We start from the raw sequence: 23,617 nt of genomic DNA on the forward strand, positions 1-23,617 counted from the left end.
TTCAATGTAAACCTATATAAAGAGATCGATACATAATGTAATAAACATGTTATTGTGAATAAACAAAAGGTTTTACCTTAATCTCTCTCTCACACAATTAACATATCATCTTCTTCTTCTCGGTTCTCTCCGAAACTATCTCACTTCATCTCTCGGTCTCACCGGAGCTGCTGCTGCCTCCTCTCGGATTCAACCGAGTTTAGTTATTCTTCCACTCTCGGTTTCACCCGAGAATCACTCTCATACCTCTCGGGTTCAACCGAGAGCTGCTGTCCTTCCTCTCGGTTCACACCGAGAGCATCTTCTTCCATTACTCGGATTCAACCGAGTTATTACTTCGTCATCCTCGGCTTCATCCGAGTCGATTATCAAAAGGTACGCACCTCTTCACATGGTATAAGAGCCTAAAGAATTCAATTTTTTTTTTGAAAGATGACTACCCCCGAATTTTCGGAGATCTCTCAAATTAATCCTAGCACCAATAGTGGGCCGTTTGATGTTCACCACTCGGATTCTCCTACTACTATTCTCATCACACCGCTTCTAACCGGTGCCAATTACTCCTCATGGTCACGAGGAATGACTAAGGCCTTAAGGGCTAAAGCTAAACTTGGTTTCGTTGATGGAAGCATTGAAAAACCCACCGATCCAAAAGAATTAGAATTATGGGGACGATGTAATGATCTCGTCTCTAGTTGGCTCATCAATTCCGTTGATCCACCTCTTCGTGATTCAATCTTATATGATGAATCGGCCTTTGATATATGGCACAATCTATATGATCGTTTTCACCAAAGCAATGCTCCCAAAATATTCCAATTGAAGAGAGCTATTTCTTGTCTAAAACAAGATAATTCCGATGTTTCCACATACTTTACCAAACTCAAGGCTCTTCAAGATGAACTTAACTCTTTGCTAATTACCGAGCCTTGTACATGTGGTCATGGTAGATCCTTGATTGATCGGACAAATCAAGATAGAGCTATGGAGTTTCTCCAAGGTCTTAATGACCGATTCTCCTCAATTCGGAGTCAAATTTTGTTGATTGAACCATTCCCTTCTATTCTTCGAATTCATTCTCTTGTTAAACAAGAAGAGGTTCAACAAAACATTGTTTCTCCTATGAATATAGATAACAACGCTGCTGCCCTAGCCGTTGGTTTCAATGAATATAATCAAAATCGGTCCTATGGTTCCGATAAACAAAGACCAAAACGCCAACGACCGTTTTGTGATCATTGTAAACTTCATGGCCATGATAGTTCAACATGCTACAAACTTCATGGTTATCCACCAAACTATGGTCAACGTGGAAGACCACGTTCTCGGCAAGATGCGGCCACCAATTCGGTCACACATCAAACCGATGTGGGGGTGCCTACAGCAACATCCCTAACTCCGGAGCAATATCAATCGGTTTTGGCTTTGTTGGATCAACACAAACAGCCCACATCCTCTCTTCGTCTCAACAAGGATCCACTTGTCAACCTCACCGGTAAGTATACTTCTTCTTCTCACCCTCCTTGGGTTATTGATTCCGGTGCCGCTAAGCATATATGTTCGGTTTTATCCCGTTTTTCTTCCTATTCCCTTGCTCCTCCGGATCTATTTGTTAGATTACCCGATGGATCAAGAGTTAAAGTCCACCATATTGGTTCGGTTTATTTTTCCAATAATTTTTATTTACAAGATGTGCTTCATATTCCATCTTTTCAATTTAATCTCATATCTATATCTCAAATTTCTAAATCTCTTCGTTGTACCGTCTTATTTGACAATGACTTATGTCTTTTCCAGGACCGATCAACGAAGATGGAGATTGGGCATGGTAGTCTTCATGACGACCTTTACTTCCTTCGCACGGAGCGTCAAATTTTTTCCGTTTCAAATTTAGTCCAAGATAAATCTAGCCATGAGTCTTTTTCTTTATGGCATTGCCGTTTAGGCCATCCTTCCTTTTCTCGCTTTCAATTTTTTAATTCAAGACTTCCATGTATGAATTTTAAATTTTTATCTAATAAAGTGCCGTGCGATGTTTGTCCACTTTCTAAGCAATGTCGATTGCCTTTTCCTACTAGCACCACTTCTTCCACTCATATATTTGAGTTGGTTCATGCCGATATATGGGGTCCTTTTCCGGTTCCCTCCACCTCCGGGTGTCGTTATTTCTTGACCCTTGTTGACGATTTTTCTCGTTGTACTTGGATATTTCTCCTAAATTCTAAATCGGATTCTACCGTCCAAATTAGGAATTTCTCTAATTATGTTCAAACACAATTTGAGTGTGTAATAAAAACAATTCGATCGGACAATGGTTCCGAATTCATAAATCATTCTCTTCAAAGTTGGTTTCTTGAGAAGGGGATTATCCATCAACGAAGTTGTACTTATACCCCCCAACAAAACGGTGTTGTAGAGCGAAAACATCGACATATTCTTGAGGTCGCTAGATCTTTACGACTTCAAGCTCATCTCCCTCTTTCTTTTTGGGGAGAATGCGTTCTAACCGCCGTCTATCTCATTAATAAACTACCCACACCAATCCTTGATGGGAAATCCCCTCATGAAATTCTCATGGGTACTCCTCCGAATCTTTCACACTTACGTGTCTTCGGATGCCTTTGTTATGCCCGTATACCTTTGGTCAAAACCAAGATGGATGCCCGGTCATCCGCCGGCATCTTTCTTGGCTACCCAAGTGGACAAAAGGGTTATCGTATCTACGACTTATCTACTAAACGTATTTTCATCTCAAGAGACGTCACATTCTTCGAAAACCGTTTTCCGATGGCTTCTCCATCTCCGGCACAAGCTCCTCACGCCGACCCGTCTCCATCTCTCTCTTTAGATGATGACGGATCCTTTGAGTTTCCGGTGACAGCCGAGTCTTCCACCAATTCACCGGCCGACAGCAGCAGGTTCACCGAAGAACCTACTGTCCCTGTCGTCCCGGTTGTGGATTCAGCCTCAGGGGTGCCTGCAGACACCCCTGCTGCTATCCCTTCGGGGGTGCCGACAGAGGTTCCGGCCTCTCCTACGGAGGTACCCACAGATCTCTCTGACGGGCTCCGCGGTTCAGGGGTGCCGTCAGAACATTCTGACGGCCAACCCACTTCAGGGGTACCGAGAGCAACCCCCATTCACAATCCCGGCCCGGTCGTCTCTCTTCCACCGACCGGCGATCTCCCTTCCGGCGCTCCCGCCGTTGACACCGGCAGACCGGTTCGGTCTCGTCAACCCCCTAGTCACCTCAAAGACTACGTTTGCTCCAACACCACTACTGTCAAGTACCCACTTGAAAACTATTTCTCTATCAATTCCTTTTCGACATCTCATCAACAATTTCTTTCCTCGGTCTTATCTTCCACCGAACCAACTTCTTTCTCACAAGCAATGAAATCTTCTCATTGGAAAGAAGCCATGGCTAAGGAAATTTCGGCCTTGGAAGAAAACAAAACATGGACACTCACCAACTTACCACCCGGCAAGAAACCTATTGGTTGTAAGTGGGTGTATAAAATAAAGTTCAAGCCCGATGGCTCCATAGAACGTTATAAAGCTCGCTTAGTGGCTAAAGGCTATACTCAAATAGAGGGCTTGGACTACAATGATACTTTTGCTCCGGTTGCTAAACTAGTAACCGTTCGTGTCCTTCTCTCTCTCGCCGCCATTAAAGGCTGGTCTCTCCATCAATTGGACGTTAATAATGCCTTTCTCCAAGGCGACCTTCATGAGGAGGTTTACATGAAACTTCCCCCCGGATTTTCATCTCAGGGGGAGTCTAAAGTATGCCGCCTTCACAAATCTATTTATGGTCTCAAACAGGCTTCCCGTCAGTGGTTTTCCAAATTTTCCTCCGTTCTACTTGAACGTGGCTTCTCTCAATCTAAGAGTGATTATTCACTTTTTACTTTTCGTTCCCCCTCCACTCAGATTTATGTTCTAGTCTATGTGGATGATATCATTATCACAGGAAATAATGATCATGCTATTTCCAAGTTAAAATCATTCTTAAATAATGCTTTCTCCCTAAAAGATTTAGGACGTCTCCAGTACTTCCTTGGTATTGAAGTTTCTCGTTCGTCACAAGGCATTTTTCTATGTCAAAGAAAATATGCACTTGATATTTTAAAAGATTCTGGACTAACCGCTGCACGTCCCTCTGAGTTCCCTATGGAACAGAAACTTCGCCTTAGTCCCACTGACGGTACACCATTGACGGATCCGTCAGTTTACCATCGCCTAATTGGCCGGCTTCTCTACTTAACAGTTACACGACCAGATATCGCTTTTGCTGTGAATAACCTTAGTCAATTCATGCAAACACCTAGTCAGGTACACCTAGACGCCGCCCATCGCGTACTACGATACTTGAAAGGTACCCTTGATAAAGGAGTATTTTTATCCGCAAACAGCTCTCTCCATATCACAGGTTACTGTGATTCAGATTGGGCTGGTTGTCCTTCGACCCGTAGATCGACTACAGGATATTTTACAATGTTGGGATCTAGCCCACTTTCATGGAAATCAAAGAAGCAACCCACCGTTGCCAAGTCTTCGGCAGAAGCAGAATATCGAGCTTTAGCCATCCTCACATGCGAATTACAATGGCTCAAGTATTTATTACTTGATTTTGGAATTGATCACTCGGATCCGATGACAGTTTATTGCGACAATAAAGCCGCTCTCCACATTGCTGATAATCCAGTCTTTCACGAACGTACCAAACACATTGAGATAGATTGCCACATCGTTCGTGAGAAGATCAAAGATAACGTCATTGCCACGCGCTTTACAAGTTCAGATTCTCAGCTTGCAGATATCTTCACCAAACCACTCGGGGCAGAACCGTTCAAGAACATTATTGGCAAGTTAGGCGTTACTTCCATTCCCGCTCTAACTTGAGGGGGAGTGTTAGAGAGTCTACTCCACTCGGCTAAACCGAGTGGATTAGTCCATTGTTAGGGCAAGGATTTCCTACTATAATTAGGAATCCTAATCCTAGTGCTATTAGGAATGTTGTATTAATTAGTTTTTCTATTTCTATTTTCTATTTCTAAAACTTCTTCAATGTAAACCTATATAAAGAGATCGATACATAATGTAATAAACATGTTATTGTGAATAAACAAAAGGTTTTACCTTAATCTCTCTCTCACACAATTAACATATCATCTTCTTCTTCTCGGTTCTCTCCGAAACTATCTCACTTCATCTCTCGGTCTCACCGGAGCTGCTGCTGCCTCCTCTCGGATTCAACCGAGTTTAGTTATTCTTCCACTCTCGGTTTCACCCGAGAATCACTCTCATACCTCTCGGGTTCAACCGAGAGCTGCTGTCCTTCCTCTCGGTTCACACCGAGAGCATCTTCTTCCATTACTCGGATTCAACCGAGTTATTACTTCGTCATCCTCGGCTTCATCCGAGTCGATTATCAAAAGGTACGCACCTCTTCACAAAGACTATGCTGTTGTAAACTATAAACGGGGACCAACCTCGACTATCATCTTTTCTACTTATTTTGGAAGAGGAATAACCCACTCAGGGATAATCTACTTCTTTATTTTGATCCCTCATTATGGTTTGGAAGAGGAATAACCCACTCAGGGATAATCTACTTCTTTATTTGGAGTTTTACTACTTGGTTCATGAAAAGTGTCTGCAATCTTCTCAACATAAAACTTAGAGATCCAGTAAGCAAACAAGATTAAAATAGTCAAGAATGGACCCTGAAAACGATCATGATTGTCTTAAGATTGTTGGCTTCGGGGCTTAAGGGTTCGGTTCTTGACAACTATTCATATGACACTATAAGATTATATAAATAAATAAAAAAACGAAAAGCTTATCTTGTTTGATCGAGGCGAGTGGTCACTCTTTCCTTAAGACAATCATGTCCCCGCATTGGTGCTAACGGTTCTATGGACATTTGTCTCCCAAGATACAACGATCGCGTCGTATAGAAAGAAGCACTACAATTCTATACGCTCCAACGAACTTTCAAGTTACTGTGCTCTCAAACACAACTCTAGACGACTCAACTATTGTCTTTAAATTATAACTAAAAACTGTCCCAAAAACTTATGTAAAAAGAAACCAAATTGGAGTATTTATAGAGTTAATTATGACTCTACAAAATACCCCTCCATTGGGTTGTGACTACCCATAAAACTTGTGTCTTTTCACAAGTACTTATGGAATAAAATTTCACTCAACTCAGAAATTATTTATATGATAAATAATTTTCCAACACATGTTACATGGACGCATTACTCTCCTACTTGGTACTTCTGTTTTTATCTTATTAAAATATAAACGCATTACCAAATGGTGGGAAAATCACATGATACAAATATTTAGAAACAACCAAAACCTTCACTTTTTTTTCTCATTTTTTAACATTTTGTTGTACCCAAAATATTCATGTCCCTAGTTGAAATCAAAATATAATTTTATTTTTTAATAATAAATCATTTCTGTCGTGGAGTTTTAGGTGCATAGTTAAAACATATAAAATTTAGTAGTTGTTGAGATTCATGGGATCCAGGTAATCAAGGAATCAATTTGTTTAATCAAATCTTATTCATTTCATCATGAACAACTATGTTAGGCATTTAGATTTTTTGGTATTTTTCTTTCTTTTTGTTGAAAAGTTTTCTTATTACAAGTACACCAGAACTAAAGAGGCTTTGCGACAAAAATATATTTTTGCATGTCACAATCTTTTTCTATCGTACTTCAATACTATCATTATATTTAGGGGTGGCGCCCTGACCCAAAGCGACCAAAGCAGTCGCTTTGGGCCCCAATTATGGAAACGACGCAATGCGTTACTATGTATTATGTATAAGGGAAAGTCTATTTTGGACATCAAAGGAGCTGTAGCCGGGTGGTTTAATGCTTGTTAAATGTCCCCATAGGACCTGTGTTAAAGCTTTCCTTTCACATTTATGTTCTTGAAGGGGTAGTCATCTAGTTTTACTTTTATTTTTTGGCCACCGTTTTGAGGAAAGCAGAAAAGTTCTCGGGGAAGACGGTAAAAAACCAAAAAAAAAACTCAAACTGAACGCACCTTATCTCTCTTCTCTTTCTCTTCTCTGACCGACCCTCTCTCCGGCCACCGTCCGTCGGCTCTCTCTCTCCTCTTTCTTTCTCTCTTCTCTCTTCTCAGTCTCTCTCTTCTCAGTCTCTCTCTTCTCTGTATCTCTCTTCTCACTCTCTCTCTCTCTAAGTTCCGGCGAAGGGAATGGTCCCTTCACCTGAACCCTTCGTCTGGAAATCCAGACGAGTTTCGCCTGGTTCTACCATACGAGGGTTCAGACGAAGGGGACTCCCCTCGCTGAAACTATGAAAAAGAAAAAAAAAAAAGAGGAAAGAGAGAGAAGAGAGAGGAAAGAAAGAGAAAACAAAAAGAGAGAAGATAAAAGAGAGGGATGAAGAGAAAGAGAGAGGGAGATAGATGACCGGAGTTGTTATCACCGGAAATAATGACCGTCAGAGTTGATGTTGGTGAGAAGGAGGATGGTGGAAGAAGAAAATCAAAACATAAGAAGTGGGTAGTGTTTGGATAAAACAAAAAAAAAATTTGTTTCCACCCAAAACTGTCTTCCTCGATAAATATCTTTATTTCTCCGAAACACTGACCTTTTCTTTGTTGAAAATGAACTAGTTTTGAATGGGTTATTCTATATTTGGGATGGGTTCAACTAGTATAAATACATATTGGATGTTTGATTTTTTAATCTTTTTCTATATATTAAGCAAATCATGTTTCGAACAATTCATTAAAACAAATTGATACTAATTGTGGGTTTTCTAACACTTCTGATTTTTTATTTTCTTACTATGATTTCCAGTATGTTAAATTAAAATGAAATAGCATATCAACATCACATTGAATATATATATACATATATATATATATGTGTGTGTGTGTGTGTGTCAAGAAAGTATTGTAATCTACTAAGTTTTATATTTTTTTTTCGTAATTTCCCAAGTAAGGTGGAGGAAGAAATAAATGAAACAAGTCTAAATCGAAGATATCTATCTCCAAAATCTAAGTGAAGGCTATTTTTTTTTTGCAGATGTATCTCGATTAGGTTGTTGTTTTTCATTTTTTTAATTTTACAACAAATTTTTACAATGTGAAAAGATAGATTTCTTTTTCTGCTGGGCCCCAACAGGGCCGTGCCTGAGGATATAGGGGCTCAGTGCCAAATTTCAAACAGGGCCCTTTTGTATGCGAAACACGAACGCTGAGAGGACTTTTTGCGTAATTTTTTTATTTTGCAATGACCTAATGGTAAAAGAAAGATTAAATAATTGATAAATCTAAACTCAATATATGAACTCAATATATTATTGACTTAACATTTTTCATGTAAAATTTTTCTCGCTTGACGAGTCTTTTATTTTCATAAAATATAATCTTGGAATTTAAAAAATGAAAGTTAAACTATGAGAATAAGGAATCCACATTCAGGGTTGTTTGATTTTTCCATAATGTCAAATTTTTATTTTTTAGATAATCCAATGTTAAAGTCTTGTAAGATTCTTGACAAATTATCGTATTTCTTAATGTGTAATTGTCTAAAAATTATGATTTTGACTTGAAACAAATTTGAAAGAGAGGCGATATCCAAGAACAAAAAAGTAAGACAAACTTTGGAAAGAAATATATGTTAGAGAGCGAAGAGGAGTTTGTGATTTGCTATATTTAGAACTTGTCGATTGGCGAGAGAGACTTGGATGAGTTATCCGCTACACTTAAGAGTTGATGGGGATGATGATTTTAAGCATATACTATGCAAATGGTTAATGAGCGACGAGGGTGAAGATGTTATAGCTTTGCGAATTTATGTCGCATGGTTTTTGTGGAAAGCACGCAACAAATGTACGTTCGAGAATATAATTCCGGATAATTATAGAATCATTCAAGAAGCTCAAGTCATGTATACAGAATTTCGGGATCCATATTTAATCTGGATCAAGTTGAAGATGAAAGACCTCGAGCTCATATCAAATTCTGGGTACCACCAAACCTAGGCAAGTTAAAAGTTAACTTTGATGCTGCATATATGAACGGAAAAACTACTGTTGCTGCGGTATGTAGAATTGATAAAGGAGAATTTGTAATTGGCATTAACTGCCAGCTACTCATCTTCTTCGGCGATGGAGGCAGAAACAAGAGCTGTCAAATTGGCAATAACCCTATCACTACAACTTATTGATTATGAATGTATAATAGAGGGTGATGCCATGACAGTTATAAATGCATGCTCGAAGGACTTAGAAGAGGTGCCATGGAGAATAAGACCGATCGTTTTGGAAATTCAAACAGATATACTAAGGCTTCGGAAAGTTGAGTTTTCATATTGTCCTAGGGAAGCTAATATTGTAGCTCATTTGCTAGCAAAGTATACTGTTAACTTAAATCTGGATCAAACTATGGAGATTTATCAAACTCCTAATTGCATTGTAAGTCAGTTGGCGACAGATTTTGCCAACATTATTTCTTGCTCTAGTAGTTAATAAATTTCAGACAATAGCCTTAGTTCATCAAAAAAAAAAAAAAAAATTAAACTATAAACATTGTGATTATTAATATTATGCGAGTTTGTGATCATTAATATTTTATTTCCACTACAGATCGAAATAAAACTTTGGGTCTTCATCAAAAAAAAAAAAATAAAACTTTGGGAATGCTGAAATGAATGTTCAACGACTCGATCAAAAAAAATTGTGAAATTATATGGGTAAGAATTCTTTTGTGTAGAAAAGAAAACTAGAAACAGGTCCATGTTATTTTAGAGATTAATCTTGTCTCCACAAAGGTTATTTATTCATGTTAAACCATCTGATTTCACACTGTCGGTTTAAATAAGAGAGAGATCGTTACAAGATGAGTACAAGTTATAACTTTTCAGTCCCCCACTCTCTCTCTCTCTCTTCTTATCTCTCTATCTGCTCTGCTGTGTGAATTGCGGCAACGGAAATCAAGAAAAAAAAAAAAAACAGCAGAAAACCAGTGGTTCGAGGATTCCGTTAATAACTCTCCCTCTTTCTCTCGATCTAATTTTTCCAATTCAACTAAAACTGACACTAACTTTTTTTCTCTACTTTGTTTGAGCAGATCTAGGGTTTGACAACGATTAATCAAATTCATTTCAGTTTGATTTTAGGGTATTTTTTTTTTATATGTCAACTTGTTTTTTAACTTATTTGATTGATTTTATCGGAGCAGGTTTTGGGCCTCGGTTTTGTTGATCTTTTTGGGAGATCACCATCGGAATGAGGTAAGAATTCAAGTTAAACATTTTTTTTGGTCATTTTGATCTTGAAGTTTTGGTATCTGATATGATTTTGTAAATTGTTAGATCCGGATTGAAGTGGTTGTGAATTTAGAAACGGGTAGAAACAGAGGGAGAGTAAAATCAGAAGAAGAATAAAATGAGTGAGAGTGGGAGGTTTCAGCTTGGAACCATTGGTGCATTGGGGTTGTCTGTTGTTTCCTCGGTTTCGATCGTGATTTGTAACAAGGCATTAATCAGTGCTCTTGGATTTCATTTTGGTGAGTCTCTCTCTTGTTTTGCTTATTGGGTTTCATTGTGTCATTACTATTTTACTTACTATGTGTTATTGAACTTCAGTTTAGTGTCGGTTGCTAATACAAGTTATATATCCAGTTGATTAAGAAACAAAGTTGTTTATAGATCAGATGTGATAGTAGGCAATCTTCATAAAATTGATTGCACTTGTGACTTTATCAATATACGAATCGTGAGGTTGGTTGTTGCAGAGTCTGGTTGTCCTTAACCTAGTTTAACACATTGAAATAACTCCTTTCCCATGTACTAGACAAGGGTTGGAGTAGTATATCCATAAGTAGTGAGTAGTTCATTGATGTTGTATGGAGTTCCGAAGAAGAGTGGAGCTACTAATATGCAATATCAGCGAAGGGGAGGCCAGCGGAAGTTGGTTAAAATAGTAAAATGACATGCTCGATGAAGATCCATTGCAATGGTGGCTATGTACATGCCACGGCTAGCACATTGACATCTATTTCTTTTTAAATTTTAGCGGCCTTTTTGATGTTATCGATTGAGTTCATCTTCTGTTTGGAATCTTAGGTATATTTTCCTTGATACATTGAGATTTTGTTAGCTTATCTATGATGTGTGTTATACAGCCACAACTTTGACAAGTTGGCATTTGCTGGTCACATTCTGTTCACTACATGTGGCATTATGGATGAAACTGTTCGAACACAAACCATTTGATGCAAGAGCTGTGATGGGGTTTGGGGTGCTGAATGGAATATCAATTGGACTTTTAAATCTTAGCCTGGGTTTTAACTCTGTTGGTTTTTATCAGGTAAAATCCTTTCTCCTGTTGTGTGGTGCACCTAATCTTGCTCTCTTTTTATTGACCAATTCAACTTGAACCTCTTTCTCGCACTTCTTTCATTTTATTTGCGTAACTAATTTTTTGACATGTACCCACCGACATTGCAAATTTGCAATTCAGATGACAAAGCTTGCGATCATCCCGTGTACTGTTCTTCTGGAAACCATTTTCTTCACAAAGAAATTCAGGTTAGTGGTCTAACCTTCTCAATCATCATTTGAAACTGAAAAACTTCTGATTGGTTTTGAAGTAAATATGACTTTCCTTGTATTTGTGTGAACTAGTGCATAAGATTATTAATTCAAGAGGCTGTTGCGACCTTTATCACTCAGTCTGCAAACCAACCTAATAACATCCGTGGAGCTCATCTTGACTAAACATCATAGCTGCATTTATAATCCTAAGTATACCAAACTGCACCTTTGGCTTAAGGATTTTCTTATGCACCTGGTACAATTTTAAGTGCTGCACTGATTTCCGTGAAGCATTCTAATCCTGTAACCAATAAAGAACTCTGTCCTATGAAGATTGAGACTTTTAGACATGTTAAGAGAAGTCTTATTTTATTGCTTATCTCACACTGCTGATTTATTATCAAATCCAAACGCTATATTTGATGAAATTCAATGTTAAGCATTCATAGCAAAATATATCTTTTAGCTGTCGACGTCATTTCTGGAGTATGGCTATGCCTAATTCTCAAGATATTTATGGGAGCTAATATTTTATTTATCATTTTGCAGTAGAAGAATTCAGCTCTCACTTTCTGTTCTTCTTTTGGGTGTTGGAATTGCAACTGTGACTGATCTACAACTTAATACTCTAGGCTCCGTATTGTCTCTGCTCGCTGTGCTTACTACATGTGTTGCTCAAATTGTATCCTCAATTGGGCTTTATTTATTTTTTTCATTTCTGCTAGATGGTTTCCATAAATATCCTCTACGAAGTGTGGGCGGAAGATGGATTAAATTTCTCTAGTCAATTGATGGAGTTCGGGAGAACCTTTATATTTTATTGCTAATTACAGGACAAGACATAAGGACGTCTTATTGTGTTTTTCTAGTCAGGCTAATTTCTCTTGTTTGTTTAAGAACCTTAATATATTCTTCTCAGATGACGAATACCATTCAGAAGAAATTTAAAGTTTCTTCAACCCAACTCTTATATCAGTCTTGTCCTTATCAAGCAATGACTCTATTCATCACTGGTCCATTTCTAGATGGGCTACTGACTAAGGAAAATGTTTTTGCTTTTAAGTATACGCCTCAAGTGCTGGTAAGAAGGAAGACCATTTTTAGTTTTAATTGTTTTTCTATTTTATATCTCGGTAACTATTTCAAAACCTGATCGTATTGTTCTCGTGCAGGTTTTCATTGTTCTGTCATGTCTTATCTCCGTATCTGTTAACTTCAGTACATTTCTCGTAATTGGAAAGACCTCACCAGTCACCTACCAGGTCCTGGGACATCTGAAAACATGCCTCGTTTTGGCTTTTGGTTACGTTTTACTCCGTGATCCATTTAGCTGGCGAAACATATTAGGTATTCTAGTTGCTTTAGTTGGAATGATTCTTTATTCTTACTTTTGCACCCGTGAGAGCCAGCAAAAACCCACTGAACCAGCTCCACAATTGTCTCAGGTATTACCTTCTACTCATGTATTCTTCCATCATTGTTCTATGTGTTTTTGTTCACCAAGGCAAAGTCTGTTCGTAGTCATGTGCCATCTGTAGACCTTGTATCTTATATCAAGCTTCGGCTATTTGAATGTGTGCTGGACATGGGTTAGTTTTCAGACCTTAATTGAAAATATAGTCTTTAGGATAGTCGAAAAATAGCATCATTGTGTTCCGTAGATCCACAAAACGAAATTGGGTAAAATTGAATCACCAAGAACCACACATTACAAGTATACTTTTGCCCAAGGAACATTATAAACTACTGAAACAGTGATGGGGTACTATTGCCCTGATTATCCTAGCTGATTATGGTTGGCCCAAGCATATCTAAGTGCAATTTGTGTTTATTGAAGTAGACTTCTTTTTTTCAATCTTTTTGACAAACTAATACTTATGTCTTGTTAACTTTTTCAGGCAAAGGAAGACGAATCTGATCCCTTGCTAAGCTTGGAAAGTGGAGCTGCCATTGTTTCTGAAGATGTTGTTCCCAAGGTCCCCATATGGAACTCTAACAAAGATCTGCATGCCTAAACCAGTCTGAGATTTTGTCGATACAGTTTGATTCAGATTAGCCAATGGAAGTTATTCAACAAGTGTTGGGAGATGAAGTTTGGCATCTTCTAGCACCAGAGAAGTGTCGATTTGTTGATACGGTAGAACTCACATTATAATAATAATATTTAAGACAAAATGAAAGCAATCCACTTTTGTCTATCATAGTTCTTTCTGGATAATTGCCATTGTTTTATGAAATAGGTAATGGAACAGTCTATTCTTGTAACGGGATATTCTTTCCCTTGGTTAATTTTGAATTTTAGCTCTGTTGGTTCTAATACTGAGACAATATTGTTTAATTTCTTTTCTACTTATAGACTTAATGAAATGGTAATTGAAGATATTATTCTGAACCGCTCATTTGATTTCCTTCGTTCAATTGCTGCAAAATCTTGGAATGTAGCAAAATTGGGTCTCTCCTTGTCTAGGTTATGCTCTAAGCCAACAAAGATTTCACCGTATTAGAGGTATCTGGAGTGGCGTGGCTGAGAATTTAGAGACACAGTAAAACATGATTTGGTGTCCTTTATCTGATAATGTTAAAGCATAAACTTTTTCTCCTCACAAATAATGCAGCAAAACTACAAAATGCACTCAAGTTAGATATTTTTTTTTTATCTCAGATGAATCTAAGCTGGTGTATTTTTTACTCTAAGATATTTTTAAGCAAAAATCATGCACACTGTACTACTCTCGTTTCATTTTATTTGTTAAAAATATACTCATTCCATGAAGAATGTTAAACTATAAGTAGTTTTTTAGAGGACTACAAGAGGTTACAAGGCATTGATACGTAATGAAGAGATAATACAAAGATACATCAATATTCATGAATTGAATAATCATTATAACCGCTGATTTTTAAGACATTTCGAGTCTTAAAGGTCATATATATTAAGGTCGCAGCTTTGGGGAATAAAGTAAAATCTCGAGGGAATAAAGACTTAGTCAATCAAGATTGACTTATGGTTTATATTTATTTTAGTCCAAAAATTTAGTAGATTGAGTTTTGCTGCATAATCTTCATCTTCCCTTAACCCCGCCACTACAACTTCCGACTCTCACCACCATTTTCTATCACCAGTAACTCACCGCCATTTTTGTTCTCTCTTTCTTTCTTCACTCTTTCTCTTCCTCTCTATCCCTCTCTTTAAAAATACATCTTAAATTCGAGCAAATCTCAACCCTAAATTGCTTGGCACGACCATGGTCAACTTAGAAATGACCATAGTTACTCTTTATACAAAAAACAACCATAAGTAAATATCCTCCCAATGTTTCTCTGTTCTCACTTAAAGGAATGATCTCGTTATGTTACTTATTTGTAAGAGTAATAATCAAGCCAGCGGGCAGGGGCAGACCCACGTAGGGGCCCGTGCGGTCACGGCCCCCCACGGGCCCGTGCGGTCACAGCCCCCCACGGGCCCGAGTTAAATTTTTATTCAAATAATAGTAAGGTGTTATATGGTATAAAACGACGACACAAAAATAATACAGTAGAAGGATTGGCGTAGTGGAAAGAAAGCTAGTTTCCCAACCTCAAGGGTAGGGGTTCGACTCTCCTCCTCAACATTGATTTTTCCATTTTTATGGAAATATTGTTTATTGCCCCCTGTATTTGAATTAGGTATCTTTTTAGCCCTTATTTTCTTCTTTTTGATTTTATTTTCAACTCAAATCTGCTTATTTATGTCGCCTATATTTTAACTAACTACGGTTTTAGTTTTGACTTCGTTTTAGGATCAAATCTCTTTAACTTTTAATCCAATGCAAACCCTTATTTTCTTACGTTTTTCTTTCATTTTCTTATATATACCCCTGTATTTGAATTAGGTATCTTTTTAGCCCTTATTTTCTTCTTTTTGATTTTATTTTCAACTCAAATCTGCTTATTTATGTCGCCTATATTTTAACTAACTACGGTTTTAGTTTTGACTTCGTTTTAGGATCAAATCTCTTTAACTTTTAATCCAATGCAAACCCTTATTTTCTTACGTTTTTCTTTCATTTTCTTATATATACCCCTGTATTTGAATTAGGTATCTTTTTAGCCCTTATTTTCTTCTTTTTGATTTTATTTTCAACTCAAATCTGCTTATTTATGTCGCCTATATTTTAACTAACTACGGTTTTAGTTTTGACTTCGTTTTAGGATCAAATCTCTTTAACTTTTAATCCAATGCAAACCCTTATTTTCTTACGTTTTTCTTTCATTTTCTTATATATATGTATATATATATATATATATATATATATATATTATATACACGTATATTTTTTGTTTTCTTTATTATTTTTTCTGAAATCAGTCATCTTCCTCTATCTCGTTAACTTATTTAAAAACATAAATTTTGAGGATTATTTTTGAAGACGTACGAGGTCTCATTTTTTGAAATAAATTTTACACATTATATTTTATCTACATCGAATGTGTATAAGACTAATTATTTATATTTGAGACTACAGTTAACCCAACTCACATGTCAGCTCCTCAACAAAAAAAACTCAAATGTCAGCGATAGCCAAATTGGTTGAGAATGTAACGATATGTTATACAAATCGTTCGTTTGGACAACATATCCAGATTTTTTAAATAATTTTACAATTGTTTAATACAATGAAAAGTGCCCCCACAAAGAATTTTTTCTGGGTCCGCCACTGCCAGCTGGTTTCATTGTTCTAAACACACTTTTTAGCAAAATAGGGTTGGGAATCCAACACTAACCAATCTCTCTCCCTCCCTCACTCATTTAGACGTACGGTTTCCAGTTTCCACCATTAACTGGTGTCGGTAGTACTGAATTATTTGATATTTAATTTGTTGGTTGGGTTAGGGCTTCCCCATCCTTCTTTGACCGATTGAAGGAGTCCTTTTGTCTTTTTCCTCCATTTATAAGGCTTCAACAGATCTCACATTTGCTAGATTTTAGAGAGAGAAAGGAAGAGAAAGATAGGAAGATTATAGAAGAAGATATAAAGAACAAAATAAAAGGACAGTAAATGAGTAGTGATCAAAAATAGCCTGCGGGCGGAGGTTCTGGTGGTAGAGGACCAGAGGTGAAGAGAAGATGAAGATTAAGGGGCAAAACTCAATCTACTAAATTTTTGGACTAAAAAGAAGTATGCCCCATAAGTCAATCTTAATTGACTAAGTCTTTATTCTCCCGAGATTTTTTTATTCCCCAAGCCGCGGCCATATATTAACCCTTAAAGGCCATCCTAAGAGATCTAAATCCATATAATCTTTGTTTATCTATACCAAAATTCAATAAATCCTGAATTTCCACGTTCTATGGAATCGAGCTCGAGACCTCCGAATTTGGTGGAGTAGTTAAACCATAAGTATTAGGTTCATAACTAGACTGTAAACAAATTAATTAATTAAAAACTAATTGATTATCAATAGCTAATATTTGTGATTGAAAATAATGGATTCAGAATAACAAAAAGAAATATATAAAAAAGATATTTGTGAATTCATGTTTATTGTAGCAGATGACGTCTACCATCCACCCTTGGCTAGGGGTGGGAATCGGACCGGACGGGCAGTCCGCGGACAACTACTCTCCTGGTCCGGGCGGAACGGACACATGCTTCCATTGACCACTCGACCAATCGGACTAAACGGAAATTACTAGGTGAAAAAGCACGTCCATGACCGTTTTTTTTTTGCCGGACCGTACCGGGTATAAAACCCAAAACAGAACAAAAATTGATTAATGTATTAAAAATTCTTATTCACTTTACACTATAAGAATGAAGTCATGAAGATCCAAATCTGAAGTTGGATCTCCATTTTACAAAAAACAAAAGATTACACATTGATACAGTTTAATATCCATAATTCTATACAAGAAAACGTCATCAAGTAGCAGCATTGAGTAGCAACAACAAGGAGCAACACTGCAACTACACAGGCAAGAAATCGAAGAAGATGATGAAAAAAATATCAGAACATATGCAAGAAATCGAAGAAGAAGATGAAAAAAACAAAAATAATCGAAGAAGAACAGAAACATAGGATACTTCCATCTTGTTGAAGATTAGAGTTCGTGAAGATGAAGTTGATTTTCAAATTCAAAGTGAAAAAAAACAGAGAAATTTTCCACATTATCAAATAATCGAAAAAGATGGAAATGAAAATAATAATAAAAGAAAAGTAATAGACTAAGAAGAATAAGAAGATACTTACAAAGATTTCAAGTTCAAGGGTTGAATCCTCGCAGAGAAAAAGATAATCAAAAGCATTAGGGTTAGAGAACAAGAACTAGGGTTTGAGAACTAGTTATTTAGACGAGATTCGAGAACAAGAATAGAGGGATTCGGTCGATTAGAATGAAAATAATAATAAAAGAAAGTAATAGACTAAGAAGAATATGAATATACTTACAGAGATTCAAAGAAGAATTCGACTAAGAGATTCGATCGGTCGATTAGAAAGAGATGTTTAGGCTTTAGGAACTGAAGATCTTCGACTGAATAAGAAGAAGAAAAGTTGAGGAGGAAACGAAAAGAGGCAACAGAGAGAGAGGGGGTTCGGTTGATTAGAATGAGTTGGTTAGGGTTACATGTTTAATATGACCCTAGGTATTAATCTAACCATTCATATTAAACCCTAGTTAATCTAAGGGATGAAATCTATTCGGACTAACGGGCGGTCTCTCGGTCGGGCAGACGCGGGCGGACTGCCGGATAAGGGTTGTTGTCCGCGTCCGTCTACTTAACCCTTTCCGGACGGTCGGGGTTTGTCCGAGCCGGTTACCAGGCGTCCACGGACCCTGGCGGACTCAGGTGTCTGTGGGCGGATCCGGGCCACATACCAAAATCCCACTCCTACCCTTGCCTGCCTAGTTAAAGAGGATAAATGATAGTGGGGGCAGGGCGAAAAATAAAAATGGCCGCGGCTTTGGGGAATAAAGAAAATTCTCCGGGGAATAAAGACTTTTCTTACAACTAGTCAAATTAGATTGACTTTTTCTGTTTCTTTTTATTGCTAAGGGGCTTCTAATTTTAGAAGATGCTATAAAAAAGGCTTCTCCATCTCATCACCTCTCTCTACCACATCATCTTCACGCCATCTCATCATCTTCTCCGGCGAAAGTCGCCGACCGGTCAATTTTCCGGCCGGCGACCTTCAAACATAAAAAAAAACAATAATTTCTCTTTTTTCTCTCTCTCTCTCCAAATTTTTTTTCCCTTTCCTCTCTCTCTAGAACAGATCGAGAGAGAGAGGTTTCAACTTCATTACCGTCAGCCATGCACCGGACATCATCTTCTTTACTGGTATTACTGCCCGGGACTTCACAATCTCTCTGTATTCTTCAAAACGGGCAACAGTTTTGGGCAGATTTTGAACCTTGAAAATCATCTCGATCCGGCCGGAAAATGCTTTAGGAGACCAACTTGTATGGAAGATTATCTCGACGATGTTCCGAGATGGATGACCTTCTGGTAATTCGGTAAGGGTAGGAAAGAACTAGTCGGATGGTGAACGAGTTGATGACCGAGCTGAACGAGTTCCTGTACCGGTTCGATGAAGAACTCGATTTGTTGTTGTTGGTGGTGTTGAATGATTTGAAATGGGTGGTTCAGATTTTGTTGATTTTGAGTGAAATCTTGAAAGGGGTTTTGATTTATTTGATGATTATTGTGAAGGTAGGTTTGATTTTCTAGGTTTTTTTTTTGTTGGTTTTAACTACATCTTTAAGATTTTGAGCAGTTTTTCTGCAACTTGAAGAATCAAGAAGATTGTTTAAATGTTTAGGACTATGAACATAAACATCTTCAAAAGCTCTTGATTTACACTGTAGTGCTTTAACCCAACCAGACGCCATTAATGGCAAGAAGAAGAGAGTAATGAGATTTTGATTTTGGGATTTTAGTGACGAAGTTTCAGTTTCTTTGATCTTTTTCCTTTGAAATGTCATATAGAAACAAGTTTGAAATGTATTGGAGTATCTCTTCTTTATTCTCTGTTTTTTCATTCTTCTTTTTAATTTTAATATCTTACCCTTAATCAATTTAAGGTGTTTATCTCATAGTTATATACTTATGGAGTATTACTGGCCGGAAAATTGGCCGGCCGGCGATCTTTACCGGAGAAGATGATGAGGTGGCGAGAAGATGAAGTGGCGGAGAGAACAGATGAGATGGAGGAAAACTTTCAAAAAAAATGTATTTTGTATTCCCCATAAAAATTTATTCCCCGGAGAACTTTCAAAAAAATCTGAATTCCCTCGAGAATTTATTCCCCGGAGAATTTTCTTTATTCCCCAAAGTCGCGGCCATAAAAATTCACATCCAAAAATCTGTACAACCTCCCTGTTACAATGCTCTCCTACTAGCCGAATCAGTCCTCCAATTAATAGAGTTAACTGATCTGTTCTTATAGCACGTAGCTCAAATGAAAGGTTGACATCAGATCCATACATCTTGTTCAAAGACATCTAGAGAGAGAGAGAGAGAGAGAGAGAGAGAGAGGATATGGCTCTTCGAAATGTTCTTAGCAGAAAAACCCTAGGATTAGGTTTAGGGTTCCAAAACGAATTGAGAAATGCACGTTTAGGATTCAGTAACCATGCTCGGGAGTTGCAGACTTTCACCCTTCCTGATCTTGCATACGATTATGGTGCTTTGGAGCCCGCCATTAGTGGAGAAATCATGCAAATCCATCACCAAAAGCATCATCAAGCTTACATCACTAACTATAACAAAGCTCTTGAACAGCTTCATGAAGCTATGGTGAAAGGCGATTCCTCTACTGTTGTTAAGTTGCAGAGCGCCATCAAGTTCAATGGAGGAGGTTTCCCCTCTCTCTTCATCTTTTTTCCTTTCAAATCTTTCATCTATTAACTTCTTAGATTTTGGTACTATCTCCAAGTCAATTTTATGGTTTGGGTATTGATAGATTTGCACTTCCATCATTTTTTCGTAGAGAACAATGAAATTAGGGTTTTTTTTTATTAATCTCTCAAATACTTATAGGTCTTGTGTAACTTCAGATAAATTACTAGTCATTGTCTAATTGTCATTTCATCGATGAGAGTTTTGTCATTGCTTATTTGATGAAGATATCAAATCCTTTTACAGGTCATGTCAACCATTCCATTTTCTGGAAAAATCTTACTCCTGTTCGTGTAAGCTAACATTTTCTCTGCGGAAGTTTTATGTTTTAGTTTCTATTATTGCATCGTCTTGATCCAAATTGTATTTCCGTTTGAAATATAATGCAGGAAGGAGGTGGTGAGCCTCCACAAGGATCTCTTGCTTCAGCTATTGATACCCATTTTGGTTCTTATGAAGCATTGGTTAAAAAAGTCAGCGCAGAAGGTGCTGCTGTGCAAGGATCTGGATGGGTGGTCAGTTTCGTACCTTGTTATAAGCCCTAATTTACGTTTCCGTTTGTGTTTCCATTATAATTGACAGTGGTGCACACTGCGTGTCAAATATAAGAAACGTTGAATTGACGGATCAAACAGGAAATTGTTATTCTGATGTATCTTTTGTGTCTTGTCTTCTCCAACTTCAGTGGCTAGGTCTTGATAAAGAACTCAAAAAGCTTGTGGTCGAAACTACAGCAAATCAGGTAATCTTAATTGTAGATTGTTGTTTTGCAGTTTTTCTTGTACTGTTCCGTGGTTCTGTGGTCATGCATATCACGTTCTCTATCAAGTCAGAGTTATATGTTGAACTATTAATTATTAAAGTTCTGTTTAGCAACTAGCATTGCACATCACTCTGATTTCTGTTTGAGAATTTGAAAACATGAAGGGCAACTTAAGTTTTACGAGCTTCCAATTAATCCTCATTGCTTGACCTAACCCCAAGCTTTCAAATAGTCTAAAAATTAACACTATACTGTATTATTTCACTTCCATTTTTGTTCTATTTTATTCTTTTAAGGTATAAAATGAGACTTGAAACAGCTACTTTGGTAACTTCATATAGCAACTTTCTGATCAGTGATAACAGATGGTGACTGCTGAGTGCTGACTACTGAATGACTTCTGTCCTGTCTACTCTTTTAAGTTTTTCTCTTTTGAAAATCCTCCACTCTCTTGAGTCTTGAGTTTTTACTGAACTAGGAATGTTGCCTCAAAAATAGCATACAGCTGCGGCTTTAGACCCCTATGATTTCGACAGAAATGAAAACTACCCATGATCCAGGATATGCTTAAGTTGAAACTCTGCCCGACATACAAATCTTGTGGAATAACCTTCATTTGATAATGAATTATTGCTGAAGTCTTATAGTAGCCTTTAAATGAGTAGACACTAGATGGAGGCATGGAGCATCACCATGAATGTCGTAGGGTCAGTAATGTAATAATAATAATGTTAGAGTGCAGTCACTTAAGTATGGTCAGTGACTACTTAATGGGTTGGTATATAGTGTGAGCTGTATAATTCGGTTGTGGGGTTTGTACAGTAATGGCTGTATAGGCCTACAGGAGTAGTATTGTAAGTAGAGTCCCTTTGAGGCTTGAGGAATTTCATTGGTATAGCAGATAACAGAGCTGTTCATTGGTTGGACAAGAGAAAAGTAGGAACTGACTGCGGCAAAGAAAGAGTTGTAAATCCTTATTACTTTACATATAGAGTCAAGGTCTTAGCTGCCACTTTTGGTGCAGGGGAGGGGATAGAATTTCTAGTTTACCACTTGTACTATTTGCTTATACTACTAACTACTAAGTTCATTAGCCATTTTCTTTTTTGTTCTTGCTTTTTTCACCTTAGATTGGGTTAATTTTCATGTCTTTTTGCTATTTGTTATGTCAAAGATGATTAAAGTTGTAATGTTTCTTTTTCGATGATCTAATAATATGGACCATAATATTTTCATGTTTCGGGATGATAATAACTTGTGGAGGCTTGTTGTAGGATCCACTAGTAACTAAAGGTGGGAACTTGGTTCCTTTGTTGGGAATCGACGTCTGGGAACATGCATACTACTTGCAGGTAATTTCTTGTTTAAACTTGTTCTTTAACTTTCATATTGACTTTATCTCCAGTATGCTGATCTAAACCAACTTAACAATTCATATGTTTAGATAGATTCAATTAGTTATACATTTACACTTGATAATTCCTAATCTAAGACTACTCTTAGATCTAAATGATTTTTGGTTTAATCTTCAAAAAAAAAAAAAGATTTTTGGTTATATTCGTTACAGAATTTCTTTGTTTCCTTCATTAACCCAAAATCTCAACCAATCTAGAAGCTATATATACCTGGATGTAGCAGTTACTCGTGGTTTTCGTTTTCAATTTTTGCACAAATTTTCAATCTGAAGTTAATGTTAACTCAAGCTTTAGCTACACGTAACATGTTCCACCTAGCTTGTTTTCACCTTCTGCTTAAACCTTTATATAGTGCCTTCTTAGTCTAACCTCATCTAAAATCCGACATGAGATATTGTTTGTTTCTTCTTTTTTCTTTCTCACTGTAGTGCTAGTCTTGAATTCAAATAGCGCATGGTTTATATGGAAGGAACTAAAAAAAATCGACCCATAACTATATCTTTTTCTTTTAATCCTTTTATGATATGTTTCTTGAAATTTGCTTTCCGTGGCGTTACAGTACAAAAACGTGAGACCAGACTACCTGAAGAACATATGGAAGGTTATAAACTGGAAATATGCTGGTGAAATTTACGAGAAAGAGTCCCCATGAGGTGACTATGAAACTCAAAAAACTCTTAATGGTTTTGTGACAAGTTTCCTACGGTTCGGAATAACAGTCTGAGTAATAAAAGTTGTGAGATTGATGAGAGCTTTCTGTTTTCTCACAACATATTTGGGTATAACCAGTTTGTGTTTAATGTAACTTTTTAGAGATGCATTATTTTCCTGGTTATTCTGAAGTTTTCTGTTCTCATTACTGAAGTATCTGAATCTGACTTGTATCTTCTTGTACTCTATCAGACTCACAGAATTGCTATTATCTCTTGGTGTTATTTGGTTTATGATCTTGAATGT

The 23,617-nt window shown here is 37.2% G+C and overlaps 2 protein-coding genes and 1 pseudogene across 5 annotated transcripts; 2 read left to right on the plus strand and 1 right to left on the minus strand.

The window, feature by feature from the left end:
- Positions 1–9,575: 9,575 nt before the first annotated feature.
- Positions 9,576–13,987, plus strand: LOC147549886 (UDP-xylose transporter 3-like). 4 transcript variants are annotated; one of them, XM_086666992.1, is made up of 9 exons: positions 9,576–9,755; positions 10,244–10,295; positions 10,377–10,570; positions 11,189–11,373; positions 11,527–11,594; positions 12,150–12,282; positions 12,520–12,681; positions 12,773–13,045; positions 13,499–13,987. In XM_086666992.1, exons 3-9 carry the CDS (start codon positions 10,450–10,452, stop codon positions 13,613–13,615), a joined length of 1,059 nt encoding a protein of 352 aa, XP_086523118.1. In that variant the 5' UTR covers positions 9,576–9,755; positions 10,244–10,295; positions 10,377–10,449; the 3' UTR covers positions 13,616–13,987. The 4 variants fall into 4 exon arrangements, with proteins under 4 accessions (XP_086523118.1, XP_086523115.1, XP_086523116.1 ...); XM_086666989.1 differs by lacking the exon at positions 9,576–9,755 and adding an exon at positions 9,778–10,043; XM_086666990.1 differs by lacking the exon at positions 9,576–9,755 and adding an exon at positions 9,867–10,139.
- Positions 13,988–16,929: 2,942 nt separating this feature from the next.
- On the minus strand, positions 16,930–19,488 carry LOC147549887 (uncharacterized; annotated as a pseudogene).
- A 465-nt stretch (positions 19,489–19,953) lies between these two features.
- Positions 19,954–23,604, plus strand: LOC147549888 (superoxide dismutase [Mn], mitochondrial-like). Its single transcript, XM_086666308.1, has 6 exons — positions 19,954–20,441; positions 20,729–20,775; positions 20,872–20,997; positions 21,168–21,224; positions 22,520–22,597; positions 23,220–23,604. The coding sequence occupies exons 1-6, from the start codon at positions 20,123–20,125 to the stop codon at positions 23,310–23,312; spliced, it is 720 nt and encodes a 239-aa protein (XP_086522434.1). The 5' UTR covers positions 19,954–20,122; the 3' UTR covers positions 23,313–23,604.
- The last annotated feature ends 13 nt before the right edge of the window (positions 23,605–23,617 follow it).

The sequence above is a fragment of the Eschscholzia californica genome, unplaced genomic scaffold, assembly GCF_041429995.1.
Source record: "Eschscholzia californica isolate CP2 unplaced genomic scaffold, dmEscCali1.0.p SCAF_3, whole genome shotgun sequence".
NCBI lineage: Eukaryota > Viridiplantae > Streptophyta > Magnoliopsida > Ranunculales > Papaveraceae > Eschscholzia > Eschscholzia californica.

Excerpts from the sequence above, each read along its gene's own strand:
- LOC147549886 (XM_086666992.1), top strand. The coding sequence starts at position 10,450 with ATGAGTGAGAGTGGGAGGTTTCAGCTTGGAACCATTGGTGCATTGGGG. Across the intron at positions 10,571-11,188 it reads TGCTCTTGGATTTCATTTTG|CCACAACTTTGACAAGTTGG; the intron begins GTGAGTCTCTCT and ends TGTGTTATACAG. Across the intron at positions 11,595-12,149 it reads TTCTTCACAAAGAAATTCAG|TAGAAGAATTCAGCTCTCAC; the intron begins GTTAGTGGTCTA and ends ATCATTTTGCAG.
- LOC147549888 (XM_086666308.1), top strand. The coding sequence starts at position 20,123 with ATGGCTCTTCGAAATGTTCTTAGCAGAAAAACCCTAGGATTAGGTTTA. Across the intron at positions 20,998-21,167 it reads TGCAAGGATCTGGATGGGTG|TGGCTAGGTCTTGATAAAGA; the intron begins GTCAGTTTCGTA and ends CTCCAACTTCAG. Across the intron at positions 21,225-22,519 it reads TCGAAACTACAGCAAATCAG|GATCCACTAGTAACTAAAGG; the intron begins GTAATCTTAATT and ends GGCTTGTTGTAG.